General features: G+C 45.5%; 1 protein-coding gene across 2 annotated transcripts; it reads left to right on the plus strand.

Annotated features, from left to right (window-relative positions):
* The first annotated feature begins 314 nt into the window (after window positions 1-314).
* On the plus strand, window positions 315-27,332 carry LOC123773920 (serine protease nudel). 2 transcript variants are annotated; one of them, XM_045767891.2, is made up of 25 exons: window positions 315-651; window positions 2,655-2,852; window positions 3,328-3,476; window positions 3,903-4,036; window positions 4,813-5,009; window positions 6,007-6,211; window positions 6,797-6,970; window positions 7,306-7,409; window positions 7,686-7,839; window positions 8,394-8,512; window positions 16,104-16,210; window positions 16,325-16,650; window positions 17,325-17,491; window positions 17,734-17,844; window positions 17,966-18,140; window positions 18,442-18,730; window positions 19,299-19,492; window positions 19,658-19,855; window positions 20,486-20,642; window positions 21,682-21,847; window positions 23,419-23,598; window positions 24,505-24,623; window positions 25,618-25,733; window positions 25,914-26,042; window positions 26,640-27,332. In XM_045767891.2, exons 1-25 carry the CDS (start codon window positions 444-446, stop codon window positions 26,998-27,000), a joined length of 4,437 nt encoding a protein of 1,478 aa, XP_045623847.1. In that variant the 5' UTR covers window positions 315-443; the 3' UTR covers window positions 27,001-27,332. The 2 variants fall into 2 exon arrangements, with proteins under 2 accessions (XP_045623847.1, XP_045623848.1); XM_045767892.2 differs by having other exon boundaries at window positions 6,013-6,211.
* The last annotated feature ends 154 nt before the right edge of the window (window positions 27,333-27,486 follow it).

The raw sequence follows: 27,486 nt of genomic DNA on the forward strand, positions 1-27,486 counted from the left end.
GAGATGCGTTCCGAACATAAAAAGTCACCGAAGCACTGTTCAAGATAATGATGATTGCAATCAGTTACAAGCCATATGTAAAGTGATATTTTTTACCCATAACCATCGGGAGATAGTTGCTCCAACAATTGGTCACTACTCTGAGGATGGAAAGCGATAGTTTGTATTCACACATCGTGAATCCATGCTCCGATGCACTTCTGTTTTGATGGTTGAATGCGAAATCTCGATTCCTCACGATGTTTCGAAATCGTGCATTCGAGACAGTTTGGGGTCCACAATCTCAATGAAACGTCCCCGACGATCGTCCTCCACTAGTTAGGCGTTTAGTTGCGTGGCGGCCCTGGGACGCTATATTGTTGGTCTCTCCTGGAGTTGATTTTTTTTATGAAGATTTTCGTGACGCCTGTTGTGAGAACCTCGTCAAAAATATAATTATCGACATGGGCCGAAAATTTTCGCTTTGGTGGGCTTTTCCTATGTTGGTGGCGGGGTGTCTGGTGTTGGGAGGACCGGGAGGATGCCTGGAGGGCTCGGGGACGGTGGCGACCCAAGCAGACGACTCGCCGAGCCTTGGTAAGGCCAGGGAACTCTTGGATAGGGTCAAGAGTGAGGGGACGGACTTAACTCAGAAGATCCCAGAGTTTCAAGGTGAGTGTATATTGTTCCTTGGCCAGAGTAGTTGTTAGTGGCCTCTTGGCTGGTGATCTTGACAACCCTACACCTCCACCCCCCACCCCCACCCCTCCTCCTCCTCCTCTGTCCCCCTCCTATCTCCCCCTCATCCCTCACTCCAACCCTCCCTCCTCACTTCCCCCCCCTACCCCCACCAGCTGAGAAATTTAATCTAAGTATTGCAAAAAACTATTTTTTACAAAGAAATGCTCAGTAAATATTCAATATCGGTCAGAAGGCCGTGAATAAATTTTGGCGTATATAGTGCTTTAGGTGCAGATAGTTGATATTACTACAGAGAGAATACGCCATTGATTCCTTTAATGAACGCGGAGAAAGTAGTTTCTACCTCAGTACATGTTTTAAGGTGCCTGAGCTACGATGTGTGAACTTAACTACAATTGGGTTGGAACAATGTAGCGAAAACTTTGGCACATTATCAAAACAAAGGACCATGTGCTGAGAACAAACAAGTCAAATGACTGTTTATTAAAGCCTACACAAGTCCAGTATTTGACTTTAATATCTTGGGCTGACGGATTGGATTGGGGAGATGCATGTGACCTTGCACGTTTCGTGAATTAATATGCTATAAAAAACTGCCACATTAAAAGCAAAAGGGCCAGTTTCCTATTTGCCGCATCCTAGATAAGGTTGCTAGAGTTAAAAGGACGTTTATTCAGACAATAAAATGTTTCTTAGAGGGAGAGAGTAGCTTAGGCTATTTCTACCCTCCCAGGGTGTTAGTCTGTTGCCTGTTCAGTTTATAGTTCATTGATTAAACTCCTCGATTGTTATAGATTCAGCTACACGGAACAAGTTTCCAAGTAGCATGGGCTATGGTGAGCCCGTAGTGGACTTACCTAGTACAGGAGCGGTGCTCTGAACTCCTCGATAGCCACCGTGAGAATTATACTGGAAACGGTTAGTGGCAGAATGGGCTCGTGTATCTAATCCCAAAATTCGCTTAGCAGAGTAAGTTGCAGCCTTGATTGGCTAGTTATATTGTAAAATTATATGTAATCTATCAAACTAGTCTTAGCCCGTTTAATTTATTTTGCTTGTTGGGTTGTTAGTTTTGCTCGGTGTTCTTCCTTTATCTTCAGCTAATCTTGATTTGGTTTATTGTTCCCGCGGCCCGAATTCTGCTTGCCAGTCTGGTCAACCAGGCTGTGTGTACTGCACATAGTTTGGTGTATGAATCAAATAGTTTCCAGGCACCCTTTGAAGGCTGAACTTGGATCTTTATGAAAAAAAAATCTCAACCCTAATATTCCTCCTATGAGCGCTGGTGGAAAAAGGTTCATTACATAATTGGCTCTAAACCCATTTTGTTCCCTTTATTTTTACCAAATTCTTGGTATGTGGTAGAGAGTGTGGGCCCCGGGGCCAAGTGTGTGGGTAAGATGCCTGCAGCTACCGCAGTTGTGGGGCGTTAATAGTGACGTGGTTAGCAACGCTTCCGGGAATTTATTTGGTTCGTTAACATTGTGTTCAGGAAGTTGACTGGACATGGCTATACTAAGCTAATATGTATTTACTAATATTTTCCGGACGTGAAATGTGATGATTAATCGCCCCTAATTTTCGTTTAGTGGAACCAGCGTTATCAAGTCCCCAGTGGGCACAGTATCCAAATTTAATACTGATTCAACGCTGATAACGATACTCTAGGCAACCTTCTCCTACCAGGAACGTCGCCTTTCGCTCGTATGAGTTACTCAAGGCCAAAAATTGTCGTACTAGAAAATGAAAGCGGCTGGCGAAAGTGACGTACTCTCCCGTTTTGTTTTGGGTCCTCTGTTAGGTTAGGAGAGGACACTTTAAATTAAGTTTCCTTGACGTTGTGAAACCTTAGGAGGACGGACTGCTCTAGGATGTGTTTACCGAGTTGATAATCTTCACAAACCGTTCTCAACTGTTTATCTTTCCCATGAACGGATCTTCCATGCAAGTCTTTCCTCCTCCTCCTCCTGCAGGCTGTTCCGGGGACGGCCTCCAGCAGTGCAAGGACCGCCGGTGGTGCTACACGAAGCAACAGAGATGCGACGGATCAGTTCACTGTCCGGATGCCTCTGACGAGAGGGGGTGTCCGTGTCGCTCACGTGTGGCGAAGGAGAGGCACTGTGATGGCATCGTCGACTGTCCCGACTTCACCGACGAGCTGGGATGCTTCGGTGGGTTTGTACTTCGATGGGCGGGTTGGTGGGTGAGGGGGGATTAACAGATGAATACTTTGATGCAAGTGCGTTAAGGTTCTTGCGGTCATGGCACTAGTGACGTGCTAGTGGCAGTGGCACTGGTGTTGCAGGCAGGGGTAAGGGGGTGCAGCTTCCTTGCGCATGTAGTATGTGGAGGTGTACAAACTGTTCCAGAGTTGTCCTGAAAAATGTTTGTATTGGAATGAATTTGCTTAACATCGGGTTGCTTCTAATGTAAAATAGTGTTTTGATTTATATTAGTTTATCGAGGTAATAGGTGCTGCTTGAGTGACCTTTTTTAACCATTCTTTACCACCCGTCACAAGAACTATCTTGGGGGGGGGGGCCCCCCTCCCTTCCTGAAACTTTTATCTATAGAACCCCCATCACCCAGGGAACATTAGTTCGCACTTTAATCTGCCATACTTCCCCTCCCTCCTCGCCCCAGCAGGCTGCGTGTCGGGGCAGCTGTGGTGCACCACCAACGAGACGGCCTCCTGTGTCAAGAACACCGAAGTCTGTGACGGTCACATCAGCTGTGACGACGGTCAGGATGAGGCCTTCTGCAGCAGACTCTCCCTCCAGCAGGTGGATCCCTCGGTGAGTGAGCACTCTGGCTCAAAGAATCATTAAGAATTTGGTGATAAGACCAGAGAATGGTGGCTAAACATGCTCTTTCAAATTGCCAAATATATTCAGAGGTGTACCCTGCTTCTTGGTGTATATAACCCCTAGTTAACTTCAGTACCGGACTGTGTTCAGGGATGCAACCCCACAGCAGTTGCCAAACTCCTGGGTACCTCTTGACTGCTAAGTTAACATAGGCATTAGGTGAAATGTAACTACCCTTTGCAAATCGAACCCAGGCGTCCAGATTTAGAGTAGAGAACAAAGCCAAAGTTCTGAATTTAATTATGAAACTTCATGCGCGATATTGTGAATTATTAAAGTTTTATAGAAATGAAGTGAAACTATGATAGGTAATTGTTTGTTGGAAAAAGTACCCCAGTATGTTGTACCCTGCAGGTGACGCCGAGCCTCCGTAAGGAAGGGTACCTGCAGGTGAAAAGAGGCGGGCAGTGGCTGCCCTTCTGCGGTAGTCTTAAGCAGAACCTGACGGCGGTAGTGAGAAGCCTCTGTGAAGAGCTCGTCGGCGAGAGGTAAGAGCTGTGTCTGCAAACAAAATCAAACTTTATAGGGGCCTTGGATATATTTTGTTCCCAATGATAAAATCTTCATGGTATACTTTTGGATAGGAGCCCCATTGGGTTTGGCCAGTAACTGGATGGATTCCCGCTTTGACAGCATCGTCCTTTTGACACCTCAATACGTCTTGCAGGTTTAATGTGTCTGATAATATATAGCACGGAAAAAATAAGCCTCTTGCTTCAGTTACTCCAAAACCGTTTTCTTTATTAATTTTAAAATAGAAAATGTATATACAATGGCTAACTTCGGTTTTGAATTCCATGTGCAAGCAAATTTTTATATAACTTTTAATATATAATATATATATAATGTAATATACATATAATATATAACGCTGTATAAAGTCTGATTACATGTAGCTATTTGCAGTTATAGGTATAGATTTACACCTTAATGGAGCTAATATTACTCCGCATCTTGGTAAGGGCAGGTGGTAGATTTCAATTTTTATTTGGGTGAGAAATTAAATAATCCTAATAGTTTGTATAAGGGTTTAATGCAGACTTTTCTTTAGAGCAGCAATAAATAACAAGAAATAAGAAACATAATTACCGTTGTCCCTTTAAGAGCAGTGATAATTGTTTCATTATTTGAAACACGATTACCCCACCACTGTAATTTGACTATTTTGATTCCTTGAGGTTAAAATTAGTTTCCTTAATCTAGTCACGCCAAGAGTAAAGCAGGCTCGAAGCTTTAATAACTAAGCACACTTTTCTCCCTCTAGAGTCGGCGAGGACACGTACAGATTGACGGCTCTCAGCCCCACAGTGATACCTGAAGAGATTGCTTGGACCCGCCTGAACGAGACGACGGGAGAGATCTACCTGTCCAAGGGCTGCCCCTCCAAGCTCGGGGTGTACGTCTCCTGCAGCGACCCTCAGTGTGTGAGCAGCTTCCCCAGCAGGGGGCGCCGGGAGGCAGGTGAGACGACGTCGACAGGAGAATGTGGAGACGGGAACGGAAATGTCCCATTTTCAGTAGTCTGATTTTAATTTTCAACTATGCCTCTTATTTTAGTCATACAAATTATATTAGATAATCTGTTTATCCATTTTACCTTACTTTTAACATTGTAAAATAGTTTCGTTAACTAAAGTTTAGAAGAGTTCATAGGAAGTGAAATTCTCTGGAGAAAGTGGTAAGCCACTATAGCTATATAAAATTGAGGCCAAAGTCCATCAAACGTAGACTTTTGAAAGAAGCGAGGCCTCGTAGCCTGGTGGATAGCGAGCAGGACTCGTAATTCTGTGGCGCGGGTTCGATTCCCGCACGAGGCAGAAACAAATGGGCAAAGTTTCTTTCACCCTGAATGCCCCTGTTACCTAGCAGTAAATAGGTACCTAGGAGTTAGTCAGCTGTCACGGGCTGCTTCCTGGGGGTGGAGGCCTGGTCGAGGACCGGGCCGCGGGGACACTAAAGCCCTGAAATCATCTCAAGATAATCTCAAGAAGCACTCTACAGATTAGTCGTGATTGCAGATTACTTCCTACTCTTAATGTGTGTGTGTGTATGTGTAATAATTATTCAACGCCTAAATTCACTGATCGTCATACGATTGCGGGAAAGGTCGACCAATCCTGAGCTAGATTAGGATTCTATTAGAGTAGAAGTGTGATAGGCTGGCACTGGTCACGTGACCCCAGGGGCGTACTTCTGGCTATGCAGAACTTTAGTTTTCAATACTCAAGATTGGAGACACGAATCGACAAGAGTTGTCGATGTACAAAAAGGTTACTAGCTGTCATTAAGATTAGGTGAAATTTTAAATGTAAAAATATTTGCAGAGCTCTTTGTGCTCGTCTATACTCGTCACTGGAAGAGTATAGAGTACACAGTAAACAAGCCGCTTTTGGAGGCATCACTCAAATGGTCAATTAAAGTATATTAAGTGTTTATTATATGCGGTACTCCTGGCCAGGAGCAGGACCACATGGCAGTGAAGATCGAACGAAGAGCGTCATTGAGAGACCGACTCCCGGTCAGGTGAGAATAGTGGGCGGAGAAGAGTCGTCCGCGGACGTGTGGACCTTCCTGGTGAGCCTGGTGAGGGAGGGTCAGCACGGGTGTGGTGGGACCATCATCTCCGCAGAATGGATACTGACCGCAGCCCACTGCTGCCTGGGGTAAGTACCGACCGCAGCCCACTGCTGCCTGGGGTGGATACTGACCCCAGCCCACTACTGTTTGGGGTAGGTACTGACCGCAGCCCACTGCTGCCTGGGGTAGGTACTGACCGCAGCCCACTGCTGCCTGGGGTGGGTACTGACCGCAGCCAACTGCTTCCTGGGGTGGGTACTGACCGCCGCCCACTGCTGCCTGGGGTGGGTACTGACCGCAGCCAACTGCTGCCTGGGGTGGGTACTGACCGCAGCCCACTGCTGCCTGGGGTGGGTACCGACCGCAGCCCACTGCTGCCTGGGGTGGGTACCGACCGCAGCCAACTGCTGCCTGGGGTGGGTACCGACCGCAGCCAACTGCTGCCTGGGGTGGGTACCGACCGCAGCCCACTGCTGCCTGGGGTGGATGTCTCGGTGCAGAGGGACGAATTAAATATCTTCTGTAGATTTGAGCCCTCAAGATGGGCTAGATTTGCTATGTTCGGTGGATATAGTATCCTAAAAGGGGATAGGCGTGTAAACACTGCACACACCCCTTTCCTCTTAGACGTGTCACACGGCTTCATCAGCAAGGGTCCCAATTTGTTTCAGGTGGTTGAACAAGTTGACGGACGTTCATGTTGGGATGATTCGCATCAAATCTTTCTCGCCACAGGAGCAGACTTCGGTTATTTCGCAGATCTACATTCACGATTACTACGACTCGAAGCACGTCAGAAACGACGTGGCGCTCATTAGAGTGAAGACTCCTTTGCAACTGAACAGGTGATGAAAAAGCAGTCGCAATAGGCTGGGAATTGCCCGAGGGACATTCTTGATTTGCCAACGAAAGAATTAGTTTAGGGTAGGGGAGAGTGACCTGGCCAGCTTTGTCTGTGTCTGTAACAGATTAGGGACTATGAGGTTAGTTATGGTGACCTCACTTTTACCCTGAAAAGTTTAATGGTAACTCTTATTTGAATCAAATGTATTTAATTTAGATTAGCAAAGGACCATAATTTGGTAAGATTTTTCGTTCCCTATTATAAATGCTGTTACTCTAGCTACCCTCTTGACTGGGCTGCAATCCCCAATAAGCCTTTGCTCTCCTGCCTGCACAGATGGGTGCGGCCGGTGTGTCTGGACACGAAGGCAGAGTTGAGCACTAGAGACGTGTGCTATGTGGCGGGGTGGGGCACCCTGGCGGAGAACAGCACAGCTACTCGTAAGTCTCTCACGACTCTCCTTGACGCTGATAACATTTGCCAGCGAATAAATGTGGTCTTCTCAGCTTGGCGGGCTGTTTTTGATACTTGCAAATAAAGAATTAAATGCCACAATCAAAACTTAACTTTCATTATCACAATTCTTACCTTGATTGTGTATATCTTTGCTCCCTCCATTTACTCGAATATTCCCCCCCCCCTGGCCTTCACACCCCAGTGCTGCTTCCCCTGATATTTGTGCCTATAGACTTGTTCTCTCCACCCGTGTCCTGCAGCCGACCACCTGCAGCAGGTACTGGTGCCCATCATGAAGACCTGCAAGAAACACTTCACCACCATTAATGACCAGGAGGTGATCTGCGCTGGCTACAAGGAGGGCAAGAGGGACTCTTGCCAGGGAGACTCCGGTGGACCACTCTTTTGTAAAAGGTAAAGATACCCTCGGGCTGACCAGACCACACACTAGAAGGTGAAGGGACGACGACGTTTCGACGACGAAGGGACGACATTCACAATCGACTTGAGAATGGTCCAGGACGGACCGAAACGTCGTCGTCCCTTCACCTTCTAGTGTGTGGTCTGGTCAACTTACTTTAGCCTCGTTATTGTGACTTAATCACCTGCATACCCTCGGGCACCCTTCTCTCACGTTTTAATACGAAATATCCAACTGGGCAGCGTATTTAGTAATTTTGCCGAGATTCCTGATTTATTCTGGTTGGCCTGGTCATATGTTTTGGGAGACATGAAGTTTAATAATGACGGTAGATTGACGGTTTAGTTTGTTGCAGGTCTGCGATCAACCCCCGGCCTTCCAAGCGGCTGGGCACCATTCCTTACCCCCGTCCCATCCCAAATTTGTATCCTGACCCCTTCAAAGTGTTATATAGTTGTAAGGGCGTAGTGCCTTCTCATAACTACCTTACCCTACGTCCCTCGTCTTTTGAACAATTTTACACGAGCAAATTAATCTTCTGTCGCAGGTCGAGTGGGTGGACTCAGGTGGGTGTGGTGTCCTTCGGGGTGGGGTGTGCCAGGCCAGACAGTCCTGGAGTCTACGCTAGAGTCTCCTACTACCTTCCTTGGATAACGTCCAAAATGGGTATGTATGTAAAAGTGTTTTTACTATTCGTCAGTTTTACAGGTCCTGGTTATTAAAATGTTGGATAGTTATGGTTCAAATAACTTTTTAAGAGGGGTATATATTGGAAGATATTGTGACGGGTTGTGGTATTGCAGCTATACTGAACAAAGATGGTATGGCTCTCCCTCACATAAATAAAAAAAATGCTGCTACTTATTATGTGTAAGTCGCAGGTGGAAACAAATGAAAATCAAATAATTAAAACAATTTACTGAATTAATGAACAAAAATGGCACCTGAAAACGCTTGGCAATCATGTAATGCAAAAGTGAACAAAAAATATGGAAAAAAAAATAAATACAAATAAAATAAATAAATAAATACAAATAAAATAAATAAATAAATACAAATACAAATAAATACAAAAATAAACTAATTAAATTAATACAATTCCTGAAGATATACTGATGTAGTGAAGACAACTACCGTACCACCATGGCATCAGACACACGGCGTAGGCTGAAGGCAGACTAAGCACTAAGAGAATCAGAATCAGAATAATACAGGAGAAGATGCCCATAGGGGCGAGCTTGGAAGTGGGGACAGAAGAAGATAAGGGGGGGTGAGAGGAAGAAGATTTGTAAGAGAAAAAGTGCCAGGGCTAAACCCAGCTGCGTGTCGTTAGGTTGCGGCTTTCGAGGCAGGGACTCAGTCGGGTGTTTTCAGTGACAACATCGGGACATCACAAACTCACAACATCACAGTGATTGGCTCAAGAGCGTCAGGGCTGAACTTTTTTACGGATTGTATGTGCTGGTTGTTGAGAGCTGAATATGTAATGATAGTGGATGCTGGGTGTTGAGAGCTAAAGTTTAACGAAATACAGAGTTAGGAAGAGGATCATGGATGGTAGAGAAGAGGTCATGGTTGTTTCGTGGTAGTCTGAGAGTGTGTAGGAGAAAATCAATGTGTTGTTCATGATGAGTGAGTAGTCTATCGATTTGTTTGTCTGATAGAGTTTTCCAGTAGGTATTTAGGGCAGGAATGTTAGTACTTTCATGGAGACTTTGACTGGTGTTTAACTCTTGCCATCGGGTGTTGAGTACCCATCTTAGTGCTCTGTTCTGTATTCTTTGAAGTTTTATTTTGTTAGTTCGTGCAGATAAAGAGCTAGTGGAGCGTATGTTAGGAGAGGTCTAATAAGTGCTTTGTAAAGGTGCATTTTTGTGTCAGGTTTTGCAAATCTAAGTCTGTATAGTTTCTTCATGACTTGAAGAGCTATTGCATGTTTCTGTGTTGTGTGTGTGAAAGAGTAGTTGTCGATCAAATGTGAGTCCCAGGACTGTGGAGGAGGGAGATACAGAGATATAAGTAGGATTTTGAGTGTATGAATAGAGTTTGAGAGGAATTGGGCGAATAGTTCTTTTACAGAAAAAGTAGGTGATTTTAGATTTGCTGGAGTTGGTTTTTATACGCCATTTGTACTCCCACTCAGTGACAACATCAAGTTCTGTTTGTGCTCTGTTTGTTAGTGTATCAATGGTGTTGCTGGTGACAAGGTGAGAGACATCATCAGCATAACATATGGTTAATGAAGTGTGATGAACAGGGTCAGGAATGTCGTTTATGTATAGGATGTAGAGTGTTGGGGCAAGAACAGAACCTTGGGGAACACCGGCGTGTAAGTTGAAGTAGTCAGAGTGTTGTTGGAGGAACTTAATTCGCATTGTCCTATTGTCTAAGTAGTTCGAAAGAAGTTTGGTGGTGATAAGAGGAAGATTAAAGTTGTTGCATAGTTTGAATTTTAAGCCGTCATGCCAAACAGTGTCAAAGGCCTTCTCAACGTCCTTAGTGATGAGTGCAGTCTTAAGTCTTTGGTGCTGATTGATACTGAGGTAGTTAGTCATGATGTTTAAGGCGTCGTGAGTGGACCGGTGAGGCCGAAATCCAAACTGTTTGTTAGTGAGTAAGTCATTGTGTTCAAGGTGGGTTCTAAGTCTCTGGTTGATCAGCCTTTCAAAGACTTTGCCAAGTGTCTCTAGAAGGCTGATGGGTCTATAGTTCTTTGGGTCAGTGTGGGGTTTCCCAGGTTTTGGAATAAGAACGGCTGTGGCAGACTTAAAGTTGAGTGGAAAGTATCCAGAGGCAAGGGAGGCGTTGAATAGGTTAGTGATAGCAGTAATGATAGAAGCAGGGAGTTGTCTAAGAAGGATATGTCCAATGCCAGACGCACCAGGGGCTCTACGACGAGTGCCCATGAGAGCTGTCTTGACATCAGCTAGAGTTAGGGGAGTCTGTAGTTCAGTGTTTGAATTGAGATTTTCAAGGTGAATGAGGTCGTCTGGTGTAGTTGCTTGTCTATTTTGGTGTATCCAGTCTTCGACTATTTCAATGTTGGGGCGTGCAAATGGTTCAGGAGGATGTGGGTGAAAGATTTGTTCCCAGTGGTGTTTAAAAATGTTGAGAACTGCTTCAGGATCAGTGATTTTGTTATTATGTAGAAGGTATTTAAACGGTGTGTGAGTTGATCCTTGTAATCGTTTGATTCGTTTCCAGAATTCTTGAGGTGTCAGTTTTCTGTATTGTTCTGCTTGTTCTATAAGGTGTTTCCAATGTTTTGTGTGATCTTCATCTAGGCTGTTAAGGATATGGTTTTTTAATGCTGTTAGGTCCCATAGTATTTGTCCATGACGATGTATGTTTTGTAAGAATCTAGTGTGATAGCAAGCTAAGAGGCGTTTGGAGCGAATGGAGGGGGTGAAAGTGAAATGTGGTTTGTGTGCTGTTTTAGGAATGGAGATGTTTGCTGCATGAATGATGGTGTCTTGTATGTTGCGTGCTTGTGTGTCGATGTCAGTGTGATGTTTGTCATTGTATTCATAAGTGAGATCAGTGTCATCAATGTGTTTGAACATGTCCCAGTTTGCCCTATGGTATGAGAATTGAGGAGTGCTGGGGATGAGAATAGGATTTGTGGAGACTGAGAATTAAGGGAATATGATCAGAGCCCGTAATGGGCCCTGGTGAAATGAAGTGTTGCAAGTTGCTGCCGTGTCTGTTGGTGAATATGAGATCAGGCCGGCCAGAACCTGTATGTGTGAAACAAGTGGGGAAATCAGGGCCAAGAAAGAATAGATGTTTTTGGGTGTATATTTGGTGAAGCTGTCTGCCATGCTGATTTGTGGTATTGTGGTGGAATGTAGGGTGTTGTGCATTGAGGTCTGCAAGCAGAAAAACAGGCAAGTGAGAGTTGTTGAAGAGAGTTATGAAATCTTGCATGGGAATGTCGGTGTTAGGACGGGTGTAGGTTGTGCAGATGATGAGAGACCCCATTTGTGTATGAACTTTAATGGCTAGGAAATGTTTGTGAAGGCAATGAGTGTGTAAGAGTTCGTGTTTGTATGAAGAACGGATGAGTATTGCAACTCCTTCATGTGCTTCATCTGGTGACTGGTAAGAGGAGTAGCCATAATGTTTGATTTTATATGAGTTCGTAATGTATGTGCTATTTAATAATAGCACATCAGGTCTCTCGATCTCAATAAAATCTGACACCATGTGTCTAATGTTGAAATATGCCCGCACATTAAACTGTATGATCTTTATGAATTTTTAGGTTTTGATGGGGTGCTGGTGGAGTTTTGTGCATGTACAAGAGCATGAGGGTTGCGTGATTCAATGAGTTGGGCAGTTATTGAGGAGGGTGCATCTTGGAGGATGGTGGTAGGAATTGTAGGATATTTACAGCGGGAGGTGGGAGTAAGACAACGGGTTGTTGAACGGGCTCGGGACGAGACAAGATGAGTTACAGAAGAAATGACTGAAGTTGTTGGGGGATGGAGGGAGACAGAAGGCTTGTTGACAGGGACCGGGTGAGAGGTATCAGAGGTTGTAGTGTTAGTAGTCAGATTGGAAGTGGAGAGGACAATGTTGGGAGAAGAGGTTGAAAGTGCCTTTGATATGGATGCTTCAGTTTGGGATAGTCCAGGATGTGCTGTTTTGTCAGTGGCACCGTTTTCTGTAGCAGTCAGGAGTGGGTTGGTAGGAGATTGTGGGGAAACTGTAGTATTTTCTTCAGCTGAAGTCATGGTGTTTTGTGGAGTGAGGACTGTAGGCGAGAATGGAGCAGAGCGCAATAGTTGAGTAGGAGGAACAGAGATACTAGGAAGGCCGTTATGAGTGAGAAAGATTGGAAGATAGTCAGCAAAGTCACGGCCATCGTCCTTGGCCTTCAAGTAAGCAGCTTGTACACAGGCAGTGACTCGTTCATATGCAAGGTTCTGAAGAGGAGAATAAGGTGGAGGTGGTGGGTGAGGGAAGAGAGGTGGAGAGGACTGAGTTTGTTGTGTAGTATTATGATGATGTTGCTGGTGAGGTGAAGCATTAAGGACACTGGCATAGGACATTGAGGTGGCTGATGCTGTTTGGTGATGAGATAGGTTATGGGAGGTTGAAGAAGAGGAATGAGGGTGTGCTTGAGTGCGAGGTTGGTTATTGCGAAGAGATTTTAGGGTTTGCTTTCTCAAAGGGCAAGATTTGTCAACTGCTGAATGACCTCCTTGGCAATTGATGCATTTTGAAGTGTTGGCAGAGCACCGAGTGTAAAAATGGCCTTCTGCAGAACATTTTGAACAAATTTGTGGGCTTTTACATTTCCGGGTTTCATGACTGTATTTGTAGCATTTAAAGCATTGCAGCAAAGGAAGATAGTCAACTGGACTAATGAGATAGGGAGGAGTGCTGGTGTTGAGGATTTTAATTCCATGATGCAAGAGTTTTTGAGCTTCTGTAGGGGAGGAACACTGGATCTTAAGGTGTTTTGTGTTGGGCACTGGGTATATTTCCATGACAGTAATAGCATTCCTGTGTGAGATGTCTTGGGAGAGATTGATAGTGTTAGGTGCTGATAGGACAGAGCTGTCGACATTTCTTACAAGGATGGAGCATTTAGTTTTTTGTTCAATTGTGAGGACAGGAGTCAGTGAAGCTTGTGTGAGTTTTGATAAAGCAGGTTCCCTGAAACAGGCAAAAAGGTCGTCTTCTGAGGCAATGAGAAATTTGATGGTGTTTGTGTTGGCATGTTTTATATGGTTAGTGGCTGGTGTGCCAGTGGCATTGTAAAAGGTAGTGATGCAGTCAACTGTGTCTATGGGTGTATTCCCAGTGTAGGTCATCCGTAGACAGTGAGCCATTGTGACTCACTATCTACTGACAGTCCCGTGTCTTGTGCCAATCACTGCGATTCCATTAGGTCAGTGTGCTCGTGAGCTGTGGGTTGGAGCTCGGTTGTCAGAGGCGTAATTCCGGGTTCCTAGCAGGCTAATTGAACCCGGTTCGGCACAAATACAAAGTATTCGCGAGTCCTGAAGGTGTTACTCAAGGGCAACCCCCACTGCTAGTTGACTCGCACTATCACGAGGTTCTAGCAGTGGATCGGCATAGCAAACAAGCCAGGCAGGGAGACACAGGGCGCAAGCACGTGCTGTGGTCCCACCTGGGAGGAAAGGACGAATACCCCACTGCACTTTCACCGCACAGGGGGTAGGTCCCGGCCTGAAGAGGAAGAAATGTTTAGCAGAGGAGAGAAAGAGTGCTATACACGGCAATACACATTACGTAAGTTAGGCCATCCAGCTGTCCCTGGTTTTATTCAGGGTGGCAGTACGGGTTGGCCCACTAGGGTAATGTATCTTTGCACGCTATATCACTGATAGAGCTGTAACATAAACCGTGAACACGCCGAGAGGAAGAGCCGTCGTTGCCTGAAAAAGAGGTGTGTGCCAGTTTGCCTGGGTGTTGCCTTGGATGGAAGATGGCTGTGATAAGGATGTGGCCCCAGGTAGGGTTACCACGAGAGTATGCTCGTCTGGGCCGACCAAGCGGCCCCGACCTTGCAAGTTAGCAACAGGTGCTACTAGCGCTCTGCATCTCTGGCTGTTGTTAAATCGATGCTGTTGGATCACTGTGGTGGTTGTGATGTCAGATGCCTCAAAACGGTGGTCCCAGTAACTGCAATAGTGCAGAGGCAGGTGGTTGCAGGTGCGGGGGCGCTCAAACAGCGTATCGCCTAGATCTCACTGCGAGCGCGACGTGCTACTGCTTCCGTTGCCAATGAATGACGAAAAAAGAAAAAAAGACACTAAGAGCACTAAGAATGCCCTTTATATAGTCCGGCGGTGGTGACTCGCATCCGGTGTCAACGCGAGGTGGACATCTGGTCAACTAGCAAACTGCTCGTTTGTGGCTGGCGGCGCCTTGGTGTTGAGCTGCACCACTGCTAGATGAAGGCGGCTAACTGCTTGTTTGTGAAGGCAAAAAATACTTTAAATAAAAATAAAAAAATAAAAAATAACTCTCCTCTGGCTGAGATTACCCAATAGGAAGAAACTCTGTGAACTCTTTGATAAGTGTTTGTTTTTCTTAAATTTTCTTTTCTTAAATTCTTCATGTAAGAACTCTTTTTGTATATATAAGAACTCTTGTATATATAAATATATGGCCGTGGAGAACTTGTAACGGATCCATTTTTGTACATTCGATCAGTAGTTGATATATGGTTACGTTGTGTTGATTCCTGGGGTGAAGGTCCCCGCGACCCGGTCTGACCAGGCCTCCTTACTACACTTTTCGGAAGACAGGTAGAGTAGGAGTGTTCAAAGTTAGGGCGAGACCCGGGAGCCCTTCCCCCCCCCCCTCCCCTCAAGCGTCGAAGCAGCGAGTGCGGCTTCTTGGTGCCTTTGGTTTGACTGATTGGGCCTCTGCCCCGGGTGCATACCCATTCGTTATTGGCCGAGGTAAGACTTAACTCGCAGCAGCCACACGGAGTGTGAGAAAGTTCCTTCCAGCTGGAGACTTAACACGATTGTTTTTTGGCATTTCCCGAACAACTGCATCGACCAGACACTCGCACGTTATCTGCAAGACACTCCCGACGTATCTTCGGGAAGAGAGGCCTCTGCGCCGAATGCCAAGCTCTCCAGCAGCATGGATAACTGCACTAGCATCAGTTCAGACTCCACCAAGTCCTCCATCTCCCAGGAGGTAATCTGTTGTATAGTGCTAAGCAGCACAAAAGGCGCAATGCTAACCCAATGGTATCTTGTGGCGACTCGCCTTGTTTATGCCTCTGGCGGCACTCCTCGCCTGTCTTTTTCAACAGCGGGCTGCCCGTTCTTCTGCTGCCCGTTTATCTAAGCCTTGTCTTTTAAAATGAACCACGTCCCGTCGTCTGCTGTGATGGTACATAGCTCTCGTACATAAACATTGTGCGAGATAGTGGGAGTGCGTATTCTGTGCGTAGTTGAACTGAAATAAGTTTGAGAAACTTCATACCGTGTTTGTTTATATCTCAAGGTATTCTCACCCCGTTAAATACAGTGTTCATATTTATTTACAGACCACAGTCTGAAAATCCTAGGTTATGAACACATGTGCGCAAACAATGTACTAAAAGCTCTTGCAGTTTTGTTCAGATATGAAGTACCTTTCACTGCTGTGTTTGTTGGAATCGAAATTTGGCATGACTATAGATACACTATTTAAATTATCCAAATTTTGTCTTCGGTACTTTTGATGAAGACGTTTTAATTAAGGTTTTATCCTTCTGCAGGTAAGATGGACGCCCCTTCAAGGGCTGGACCTCTCCCATGTAAGGGCATGCTTTGCCAGTTAAACTATGGCTCCTGTGCTCCTCTTGCCCACATCTGCAACGGCAAGGTGAGCGGTGCCATTTAGCATGAGATTCTTTGACTAAGAGTTTTATAGACAATCTTGGCGTTGTGAAAAAGTAATTATATCTTGCAAGTAACACTGGTTTTCTCGCTTCGATAGACGGAGTGTCTTGGTGGTGAGGATGAGATGAACTGCCCACACTACTACAAAAATCTTCCGAACGCTACGACTCCGACGTCCGTCACGACGTCCGCCTCCACGTCCGTCCCGACGTCAGCTTCGACGTCCGCCTCCACGTCCGCCCCGACGTATCCTCCAGGGGTACTTGGCGTCACCACTGATATACTGCGGGAAACGAACTCTACTACAGCGCCAGGCTCGGCCAGCAGTGTAAAGGGCACTGCCATGTGCAAGTACCCTGAACGTACCCTCGACTCCATCACCACGGAAACCAACTGTTCTAAGGACGAGTTCGTCTGCTCGAAGTAAGTAAAATTCTTTGCCAATCTGGACTGGAGAAACTGAGGGTTATGACGAGACCTCCAATTAGTTTCCTAGCATTCGACAGTTTAATTTTCATGGATCAAACGAAGGTTGTTTGTAAAAAAAAGATTTGAACACGGTAAACTGACGTTAGTCATATAGATAACAATGATAGAGGTAGTTTCCTCGACTCCAGATAAGTCGCACAACTATTTTTGTTTCGACTCGCTAGTCGCTCAACTTTTCCTGAACGATTCTTTAACCAGCCGCACCACCAGGTAACCACCACCAGCTTCCCCTTATCGCCGTTTATACCCAAACAACTTGCGTGGCCGCAATTTGCTGGTTGGAAATTTTAAACTGGCAAATTGCGGCCATGCAAGTTGCTGGTTGAAAATCAACTTGCATGCCCACGACAACAAATTCTTATGGCTAGCTTTGTTCGGTTAATAATCGCCATACAAAATTCTTTTGAACAAAAGTGATCCATCATAACTTGTTGGGAGGATCTCGTCACCTGCTGCAGGCTGGTAGTGTCCCCCAGTGTGCCCAGCACCAGCTGCTGCCTCGACACACTGCCTGTTACAGACCCTCTTGTATTACCCCCATCTTGTACATCCAACAGCTCAGGCGGTCTTTGGGTCGCTTGCATCTAAAATTGTACTCGGCCCCACAGAGTGCCTCAGTGCCTGGCTTGGGAGGCCGTGTGCGATGGGGTGCGGCACTGCAAGGACGGCACTGACGAGATCGGCTGCACCTGCCTCGACAGACTGCTGAAGTTCCGTGAAGACCTCGACTGTGACGGCCACTTCGACTGCTTCGACCTGAGCGACGAGACCTGCAGTAAGGCGGCTTGTGACGAGCTGTAGATTGTCTTGATACATAAGTGTGCAATTTTCATCTACTGACGACAGGGTTGGGCAGGAATAGTGTATGGATAGAAAGTTTATAAAGACACTCGGTGTCTAAATTTATTTTCTCTAATTTAGATGGAAATTATCTCCAGAGGCCTTGTTCACATTACAACATTGGTAAAATAGCACCTTCCTGCTGAACTGAGACTGGCAAAACCACCTCTCTTTCAGGCCCGTGTGGGAGTGACTTCCTGTGTGCGAGGAGCCGCGCCTGTGTCCCTTATGAGAAGGTATGCGACAGCAAGACTGACTGCGTATACGGAGAGGATGAACTGAACTGCAGTAAGTGGTTATTAACCTGTCGGTATATTGAATACTTGAGAACATTGCCGCCAATATTTAGGTGTTTACGCTGGGTTTACCAGAACTGACTGTCGCACGTTTCCCTCCTGCTGCGCCTCAGTCGGGCTGCTGCAGGAGACTGGACTTCTCGAGTACGACAAGTTTGGTCAGCTGGTGGACCGGTCACATGGGACGCTGGTCCTGCGGTCAGGAGGAGGAGCCGAGTGGTCCTCGGTGTGCCTGGACCACCTGCCAGAGGATGTTGGCATCACAGTCTGCTCCTATCTCGGCTACAGGTGAGATGACGCGTGTAAATGGTACACATGATAAAGGATTAAACAGATTATCTGAAGGAATCGACAACTTTACTGAATTTATCCAAAAGAAATCTCGCTGACGCAACTAATTTGCACAAATATTTCATCATTAAATTCCCGTCTTTATCCCCCACCTACAAAATATCAAACTTAATGTTTAGATATCTAGAAAATACAAATCTAGCATAACTTGGCAGTATAATAGTAAAATGTAGTCCTCGTTTCAGTCTCGGAATCTCGTGTAGTTTCAATTAGTCACCTTATTTCGCCTGCTCCTCAGTAAACTGGCCAACGTGAGCTATATCCAGGCAGAGAGCCACGTGAGTCTTCCAAAAGTCCGTGAGGTCCTCCCCGTCAAACACCCCGAAAGGAACGTCACCAACTTCCATCAGCTTCCTGAAAGAAAGCGGAAACAGAGACGGTCCGTCGTGGGACAGAGTGGCGCCAGCAGCGTCAGGAGGCTGGTGGTCGACGATAGCTCCAGCACGAGTCTCCCGGGTCTAGAGTTCCTGCAGCAGGTTAGAGATAAGATGCAGGACGGAAGGACCAAGAGGGAAGTCTGTTCCCAGGTGAGGCATAGACGGTAAAGAATAAGAGTTGTACAGCACAACCCAAATATGAAGTTAAAGTTGTCTATATGTCCTGGAGTCCCATGTAAATTTAGGACATAGCATGAGCGAGAGGGAGAGTCCCTGTAGTTCCATGATTTGGGTTTGGTTATGTTTTCAGCAACGTTGTGACGCGCTCTGCAGAGGGTTGTATAGCGGGGCGAGTATGGTGCTTTTGTCCTCTTCAGCTGGGTCACTTAGTGACCCAGCTCAGTTTTTTTTAATATAAATTTAATGGTGTCAAACTGCAGTCAGTGAAGTACATTCTGAAGCTACTTATGCCAGCCTAGAATTCAGATATTCACGTAATCTCGATGGTCTAAAGCACAGTTAATTGTTGAATTGGTGCTCCGTGTTCACTTTGGAGGTACGTGGAGCCCACATTGGGGGAGCATGGAGCCTCTAGGGTATTATTTTACATCTTGCTTATGTTGTCTTGTTCTGTGACCTTATCGACGTCTTGCTAATCTTTTAAAATGTTTTTCTTGATTGGTGGTGGCGGCTCTTCCTGTCGTCTTGGGCTCCTCAGGCGGTGGTGAGCTGCGAGAGGGAGTCATGCGGGAAGGCTCCTCTGTACTACTTCAGCAAGGATACCCCCGTGGGGATGGCTGGTGGCCTCCCCTGGGCTGGCACTGTGTACGTCGACGGCAGGCACAGGTGTGGTGCCACGCTCATCAGACCTCACTGGGTCGTCACCTCCGACACCTGCATGAAGGGAGTCAGGTGAGACGTAACACAATACTCGTATGCTGCCGACGGCGGTATTTTGTGCTCTTGAGGAACTTGAGTGCTAACGATTATAGTGAAACTAATAGTTTGGTTATGCCGTGTTCTCCCACGACCACGCTAGACGCCCAGTTGCGCTTATGCTATCGCCTTCACTGTCAGCTTGCAGCGGTCGATGGTGTCGATGGTGATGGGGTCACGGCGTCTGGTCGGGTCGCCCACACGGCTCTGGGGCGCCCACGAACACGACCGTCGGGTGACGTACATGAAGGCGGTGGCCAACACTGACATCCTCTTGTTGCGACTTGAAGAGAGAATGCCCAAGACTCCCTACATCGCCCACCTGTGTCTCCCGACCAAGTGAGTAGCGAGAGTACACACACTTAGTGGGCATAATTTCTCTCCTCCTTATGACCCCCACATCTTCAATAGATAAGTGCCTCTGACACTCTTGTATCGCTGCTCAGCCATCCTGCCGGAGCTTGTGAAAGTTTCAATCACCAGTGTATCGGTGATTTCTGGCAAGTGTCGGCAGGAGTCTGTACTTGCCAAAAGAGGGTGTCTAATACTGCATTAGATTTTCTTGGTTTAAATTAAGAATCAATATAGTTATTACAAATTTTGCAGAAAGCAAGTACCACCTTAATACGCTTATTATAGATGCTCTACCACTATAAAACTCTATCCATGATTCTGTGCATAATCCCAACCTATCGAAGGGAGGTAGGTATTGTGAAGGGAAAGATAATTTCCAGGTATTTATAGTGTTAAAGGGTTTACGCCAAAATAGTCGCCTTGCGTAATTCAGTCATTCTGTGCCAGCGAGCCTACTGTGACAGGATGAACAACCCAGCGGGTTTTCTTCCTATTGGGGAGTGTTGTACATTCTGCTATGGCGGTGTGTTCACTCAAAAGATGAGTGGCGCTGCCCAATAAACTCGCCCCTCGGGGCAAAATTTAAAATTTAAAAAATTTGGTCGTGCCTTTCAGGAGCGTGACACAGCCGAAGAATGACAGCAGGTGTGCGGTGGGCGGCCTGCACGAGGGCCGGGGTCTGGTCAGCGTTGGTGTGCTCCTTCGACTGGCCAGCGACTGTCCCGACCATCACCTGTGTATCCAGCCCGGCCAGGCCAACCTCCCCTGCATGGTGAGGCAGAAGTGTGCAGTTGTTGTTGGTTTTAGATTTAGCTACTCGGAACAAAATGTCCATGTAACACGGGCTATGGTGAGCCCGTAATCGAGTTTGGTTATTCGCGATAACCTTGTTACTCTGATATTTGGGTCAAAGTTTTAAATGGAGGTGGGGTTTCCTCCTTTTTCCCCCGTTACTTTTTCGCTTCTGTTTTAGTCGTAAAGTGTGCAGGGAGACTTTGTTAATAGTTAAATGCCCACTTTGTGTTGTGGCTGATGCAGCGAACGGTTTTTCCGAGATGATCATTTATGTGTACATATAAAGCAGTCCCCGTGGCGTAGTGATACGACGCTTGCCTCGCGTTTCGCGAGCGCTTTGTCCTGGGTTCGTATCCTGGCCAGGGAGGATTTATTGGGTGCCAATCCTTAACTGAAGCCTCTGTTTACCCAACAGTAAAATGGGTACCTGGTTGTTAAAAGATTTGGTGGGTCGTATTCCAAGGAACATAGGATTAAGGACCTGCCTGAAACGCTACGCGTGCTAGTGGCTGTACAAGAATGTAAGAACTCTTGTATAAATAAAAAAATAAAAAAAATACATGAACCGAGGAAGATACATGGGCAACATAAATACAATGCTTAAAGCCACTAGTACACAGTGCATTTCGGGCACAATTTAGTTAGTATTAGAGGTTGTAGTGCTTGTACTAATTGTAGTGCCACTATACAAGTAAGCAGCATAAATTGTTAAGACATTTTGCAAAGGTACAGCTTCTAGAAAGCTGTACATTTGAACATGAGAATGAGTTGGGGAAAAATATGTAATCCCGTAATAATAAATAATGGGGGAATACTTGAAATTAAATGACAGCATTTTTTGAATTTTGGAAGAATTGTTGAAACTGTTTGAATATACATTACTTAACTTTCATAATAATCGACGATGGCTAATCTTGTGTTATACAATGGATATAATTGCTATTGACGTAGTGAAATGAAATATTGGCTGTGGTTTGTCCCCTGAGCCCTCTATCAGGGTCTACCCCTTTTTGCAGAGGTCGTGGTCAGGGGTCGTGGCCTGCCAGATGACCCGTGGGAGCAACCCTACCTGGGTGGGGGCGGGTGTGTGGGCGTACCACCGCCCTGACGAGACCTGCTCCATAGTCACCAAACACCCGCTCTTCACCATCGATAACATTCTCGGTATTCAAGCCATCATTGGTAGGTCTCTTAGTGCCACTTAGGCATTTACTTTTGTGTTACTTATCACTATACAACCTTAAGTGCTTAGCTAGTATTACTACATGGCACTTAGAAGGACAAGGAGCTTGGGTACGAGGACAGGGTTAAGGATTAGTGTCTAACCATTTTGACCGTTGGGAATTGTACGGTTTGACCAGTTAGAAACGAGGTGATCGATGTACCGACCAATCATAGTGGTTGGACTTGATCAAACGTTGTTAAAAAAAAAAAAAATTCAAGAGTAAGGAATTATACCACTATACTTTACTCACTTTGCGTGAGGTTCATCTAATAAATTTTGTCACTAGTCCTCCCGTCTGAGTTGCACTCGGCTCATAAAATTCAATCATAATATAAAATAGTGCTAGTGTTACTAGTCTCCTCTGAGTTTGATATGATAACTAGGAGTTACTAGACGACTAGTCCGAGATGATCCAATCCTGTGCAACACACAGGTGTGTGTGTGTGTGTGTGTGTGTGTGTGTGTGTGTGTGTGTGTGTGTGTGTGTGTGTGTGTGTGTGTGGACTGGCTCTAATCAACATATTGTAAAAGAATTCCTCGGGCAGAAAGATGATACTGTTGATTTATATATTGAGTGAGTGAGCTTGCCGGTGGTGGTTTATAAAGACTGAGACCACTATACTGCCATTATTTTATAATACATTCGAAATAGACAGGGGGTGATAAATATCCCTTTTCTTCTGTATAAGTAAGACGACCACTTTCCCAAACTTTAAATATAACCAAAATAATTACTAAATTCTGTTAACGGTACGCATTCATACTATCCTTTGTCTTTCCCCTTACCCAGAGACTCTTGACACCCCACCCCCCTCCCAATAGAAGTCAAAAGTATATACATACACAGGCTGCCTGTCCCCGACAAAAATCATTAAAATAAAGATTTATTTTCCTTTTTAAAGAGCCATGGTTCTAGACTTCGGTTTTTAAGTCAAGTTTTTAGTTTCGATAAAAAAGTGTATATTTTAAAAACATTGTAGAATGATGAACTTGCATATTTTAATAATAAATTGTTCATACTACAGATACAATACCACAAATAAATTTCTGGTCATGTGCATTTCTGGTCATGTGAGAAAGCTGCATGAACGTGCAAGCCATAGATCACTAAGAACTCTTTGACCCGGCCAGGATTCGAACCCATGCCGTCCAGGATCACCCCCTAAACGTACACAGTACCGTGACCACCGCACCAATGATCGTATATATTGTGGGTATATTTTGATTTATTCCACGGGAGACATCTCCCGTCACGCAGGGTGCAGGCGCACCTCCACAGATCTCCAGTATCGTCTATTGATACTGGAAATGGCTCAAAAGGGCCACCACTTATGGGCTATTCATGCCCAAGCCACCTTTTGGGTGGCTTAATCTTTTCTCTGATTTATTCCACATTCAGCACCGCTCCTGTGCCAGATAAGTCCACCACGGGCTCACCATAGCCCGTGCTACTTGGAACTTGTTCAGAGTAGCTGAATCTATAACAACATTGATTTATTCTATTGTAGCGACACGCTTGACCTTACAGAGGGGTATGAACCCGTGCCTCTGCTGGAGTGCGCGGGCAGAACTTGCGTGACGGGCGTGTGCGTGACTGAGGAGCAGCGCTGTGACGCAGAGGTGACCTGCCCCGACCAGAGCGACGAGCCCACCGCCTGCCCGCACCCCGTCACCACGTGTCGACCCAACCACAAGACCGGCATGTGCGGTAAGGTGCCACCTCAAACCAGGGGCCAGATTCACGCAAGCACTTACGAACGTGTACATCTTTCCTCAATCTTTGACGGCTTTGGTTACATTTATTAAACAGTTTACAAGCATGAAAACTTGCCAATCAACTGTTATTGTTATGAACAGCCTCCTGGTGCTTCGGAGCTCATTAACTGTTTAATAATTGGAAACAAAGCCTCCGAAGATTGAGAAAAGAGGTACAGGTTCGTAAGTGCTTTCGTGAATCTGGCCCCTGTTCACTAACTTCAGAAGTCTAGGGGAAGGGGTTGCTTTCCCTGCACAACAACGAACTTAGAAATTGTGCTTAAGCAAGTAAAACTCGACCAGCGTTGGATATATTGTCAGCTTTATTTAGCCAGGTTTTAACAAAAGGACTTGATGCATGCACATAGTTTTTAAGTACTTTACATAAACAGGAAATCTGAGTTCATGAGCAGTCAAAAGGTACAAACGTGTCCATTTGTTTACTTTCTATCTTGGTTTGTAGAAGATTCATGTTTTTTGTAGAGGAAAAAAGAGGGAGAGGCTGGAACTGGGGATGAGACGCGACATGTCCACAGTTTAGCTATATTAAATGCTTCTGAGACGCGCTTTAGATTCTAGACAAGCCCCAACAATTTATCAAAGCTTCGTTTGTCGCTCATAAATTGCCTTCTGGCCCTAAATCACTAAATTTGGTAGTTTTTATAATCACTGATAATCTTGAGTCACAAACTCGGCTAGATCATTTTAACCATTTTACCAATTGACTTTCTAACTTGTAGCATCACATTAGCCAATTTTTATATCTTGCTAATAATGCACCACACTCTAGTTTCCTTCGAAGATAGGTTTTCAAATCGGTGCACTATAGTATCTACATCAGTAACTGGTGTGTGTACAGAGTGTCCAGAGGGCGGAGCTCCGTGCCGGGACGGGATGTGTGTCCCGGTCAAGAAGATCTGCGACGGCGTCCCTGACTGTCCCGACGCCTCCGACGAGACCAACTGTGTGTGTTGCCGCGTGAGTACTGTGCAGAGTATCCCTCCCATTTTCACTGGTCTCTATTTAACGTTACCCTCTTTCCCTTCCTCTTCCAGTAATTGTCTTCGTGGCGCAGTGGTAGCACACTCGCCCCGCGCCTTGCAAGCAATTTCGCCTGGGTTAGTTTCCTGGGCGGGGAGGATTGACTAGGCGCCAATCCTTAACTGTTCGCCTCGGTTCACCCAGCACTGAAGGGGGTACCTGGTTGTTAAAAAATTTAGCGGATCATATTCCAGGGAAGATTAAGGACCTGCCTGAAATGCTATGCGTGTTAGTGGCTTTAGGAGAATGTAAGAACGCTTGTATATATATCTAAATAATAATAATAAATTAAAAATTACGTCCCCTGACCGCAATACCATTCCTGCCAGTTTATCCCCTCATTATGCCTCCTTTCCTCCCTCATTCTTGCGGGCCTCTTTTGTTCATGACATCCCTCTTCCTGTTTCATCTCGTCTGACTACCCCCTCCCCCCCCCCCTCCCCCTCCCCATTGTTCCAGGAGCCATGAGAAAGCATACGAGCGAGACGATCGGTACATAGATATGGACTCTGGCTCCTTGCGGGGCGGGGGATTTCTCTACAAATACGTCGGGTGTGAAATCGCAGTTTTGAGTCGACTGTAAGACTGTCGTGTGCACTGTATAGTGAAAACCTAGAGATTAAGAGTTTAACATGCTAATTTGGGTTAAAATAAAAAAGATGCTTTGCCCATTTAAGCTTCGGCAAGTATTCTACACTAGACACACCCCAGGCAACACTAGACAAGATGCCAGCTTGGTGGGACTAGAAACTTTTCTGCCCAACAATGCAAATATCTTGATGCAACGTAACTAAGTTTTTAAAACTTTATTAAACGTTGTTAAAAAGTTTAAGATGTTTTAAAAGTTATAAAAATAGTCAAAGGGTAATTTTTTTCTAATTTTATAGTTATATTTAATGTAAAGGAATGTTTGTGTAATGACCCGTTTCAGTACCTGTCTGGGAACTCTCCGGAGAAGGTGTGTGATGGCCGGCTGGACTGTAGCGACCAGAGTGACGAGGCTTACTGCGGCTGTCAGCCCTCCAGCCTGTGGTTCAGGTGCCACTTGTAAGTTGCTCCTCAAGCCTGGGGGAACTCCCTATATTGTTCAGTTCGTTGTGCCTTGGACATCTATGCAGTGTAAACGTCATTGTTAAATTTATTTGACGTATCTTTGTATCAAAGATCCCCCCTCCAATATTGTCTGAAGATGTATAACTTCTTGAAAATTGGGCATCTCTCCTGCAGTTCCGAGGAGCAAGTGTGTGTGGCGAAGTCAAAGTTGTGTGATGGAGTGAGGGACTGTCCCTCGGGCGAGGACGAGCAGCACTGTGTGGCCCTCGCCCCTGCCGTCCACGTCCACGAGGACGTCCTGGGGTGAGTGAGGCACTTCGAGGGGCAGCCTTAAATTGTTTCTCTAATTTCATTTTTGTTGTCCCTCTTCCCCCATTGAGTTTCCGAAAGTGTGTGGTGAAGATTGCATGCCGCGAAAGCAGTTTGTTTTAACAGGTTGTGCATAGTGAGCCTTGTGGCTTGGGTTAAGACTGTGTAGAGTGCAGTTCCTCACTGCAGACGTGTATCTCCTGGGCTTGGTCTCGGTGAATATAAGAGTACCATTACCCGGACAGTGTGCAATGAGGATCATGAGTCAAAGATGGTTGAATAACGACGCTCGTCGTTTTGCCATAGTTTCCCCTGCCAAACTAAAGTCATTTGAAGCCGTTTTAGGCATATCTGCTCAATTAGTTAGCTCAATGCTAATACAACCAAACTTAACAAGAACCCTTGTGTATCTTTACCAATTTGAAATTTGAAAGTTACTCTTTATAAAAATATTATCAGTTTCATTGTGGCCTGTGAAGCGAGGCAGGTTAACATGTTAACAAAAATGACAATCACATGACGGATCATGGTTTTAAGAGGGGAAGTGTGAAAGTTTAGTTGACTAAACTCTTTCTATTCTTGTGTGTGCAGGGTTCCAGAGAGCCATCCTCTAGGTTACCTGTTGGTGCGGCTGTCGGGGATGTGGTACACTTACCTGTACTCGATGTGGAAGCCCTACCTGTCTCACCTGGTCTGCCTCCAGCTGGGGTACTACAGGGCCAGCAGTACGGACCCTCGCAGTCTTGACATTAACGTGGTGAGCAAGGCGGCCAGGTCGCTGGGAGTCGGTGGGGGAGACTACAGAGATCTCTTCAATCCTTGGAACTACAGCTTGAGGAGGACTGATAACAACACTGTCGTCTACATAACGTGTGCAGAGAAAGATCCCAGAGGTGACGACACGCTTGGAAACCATTCTCAGTTTGTTCTACCAGCTGTCGGTCTTGTCTAAGTCGACAAAACTCTATTAAATCTAGCGACCTGAAGGGTATTAAGGTGCTTTTATGTGGGAAGAGGGAGGGAGGGGGTTAAATATTTGGTTTCTAGATTCCCTTCCAGGAGAAAGCTTCAGAAAAATATTTTAGAGAAACCAGGATTAAAACGTAAAATTGGTCTTTGGGGTCGATTGTCCAAGGAAAAACGGTGGACTATTTTAAACGGCTTTTGCAGTTTATTTATATTTTACAATTTCATTTAACATTTTCTGTTTGTTGCATTTGTTAATCTCTTACATTGTTGAACTTTTAATTGTTTTATTATTTAAAATAAAGTATTTATATTGGCTACTTTCTTCGTCTATCCTCTATTTTAGCTCAAAATTCTCAAATGCCTCGCAAGTCCTCAGAATTTACTGTCCTAAATATCACCATACAGACGTCCCCTGGTGACGTGCCAGGCAGGAAAAGGAATTTGATACACCAACCCGTCCTCCCGTACA

The sequence above is a fragment of the Procambarus clarkii genome, chromosome 91 (assembly GCF_040958095.1).
Source record: "Procambarus clarkii isolate CNS0578487 chromosome 91, FALCON_Pclarkii_2.0, whole genome shotgun sequence".
NCBI classification, from domain to species: Eukaryota; Metazoa; Arthropoda; class Malacostraca; order Decapoda; family Cambaridae; genus Procambarus; species Procambarus clarkii.

What these genes read in the sequence shown, in the direction of transcription:
- LOC123773920 (XM_045767891.2), top strand. Translation starts at nt 444, where the DNA reads ATGGGCCGAAAATTTTCGCTTTGGTGGGCTTTTCCTATGTTGGTGGCG. An exon ending in GGACCACTCTTTTGTAAAAG is followed by an intron (nt 7,840 to 8,393) that starts GTAAAGATACCC and finishes CTTCTGTCGCAG; the next exon opens with GTCGAGTGGGTGGACTCAGG. An exon ending in CCTGAGCGACGAGACCTGCA is followed by an intron (nt 17,492 to 17,733) that starts GTAAGGCGGCTT and finishes CCTCTCTTTCAG; the next exon opens with GCCCGTGTGGGAGTGACTTC.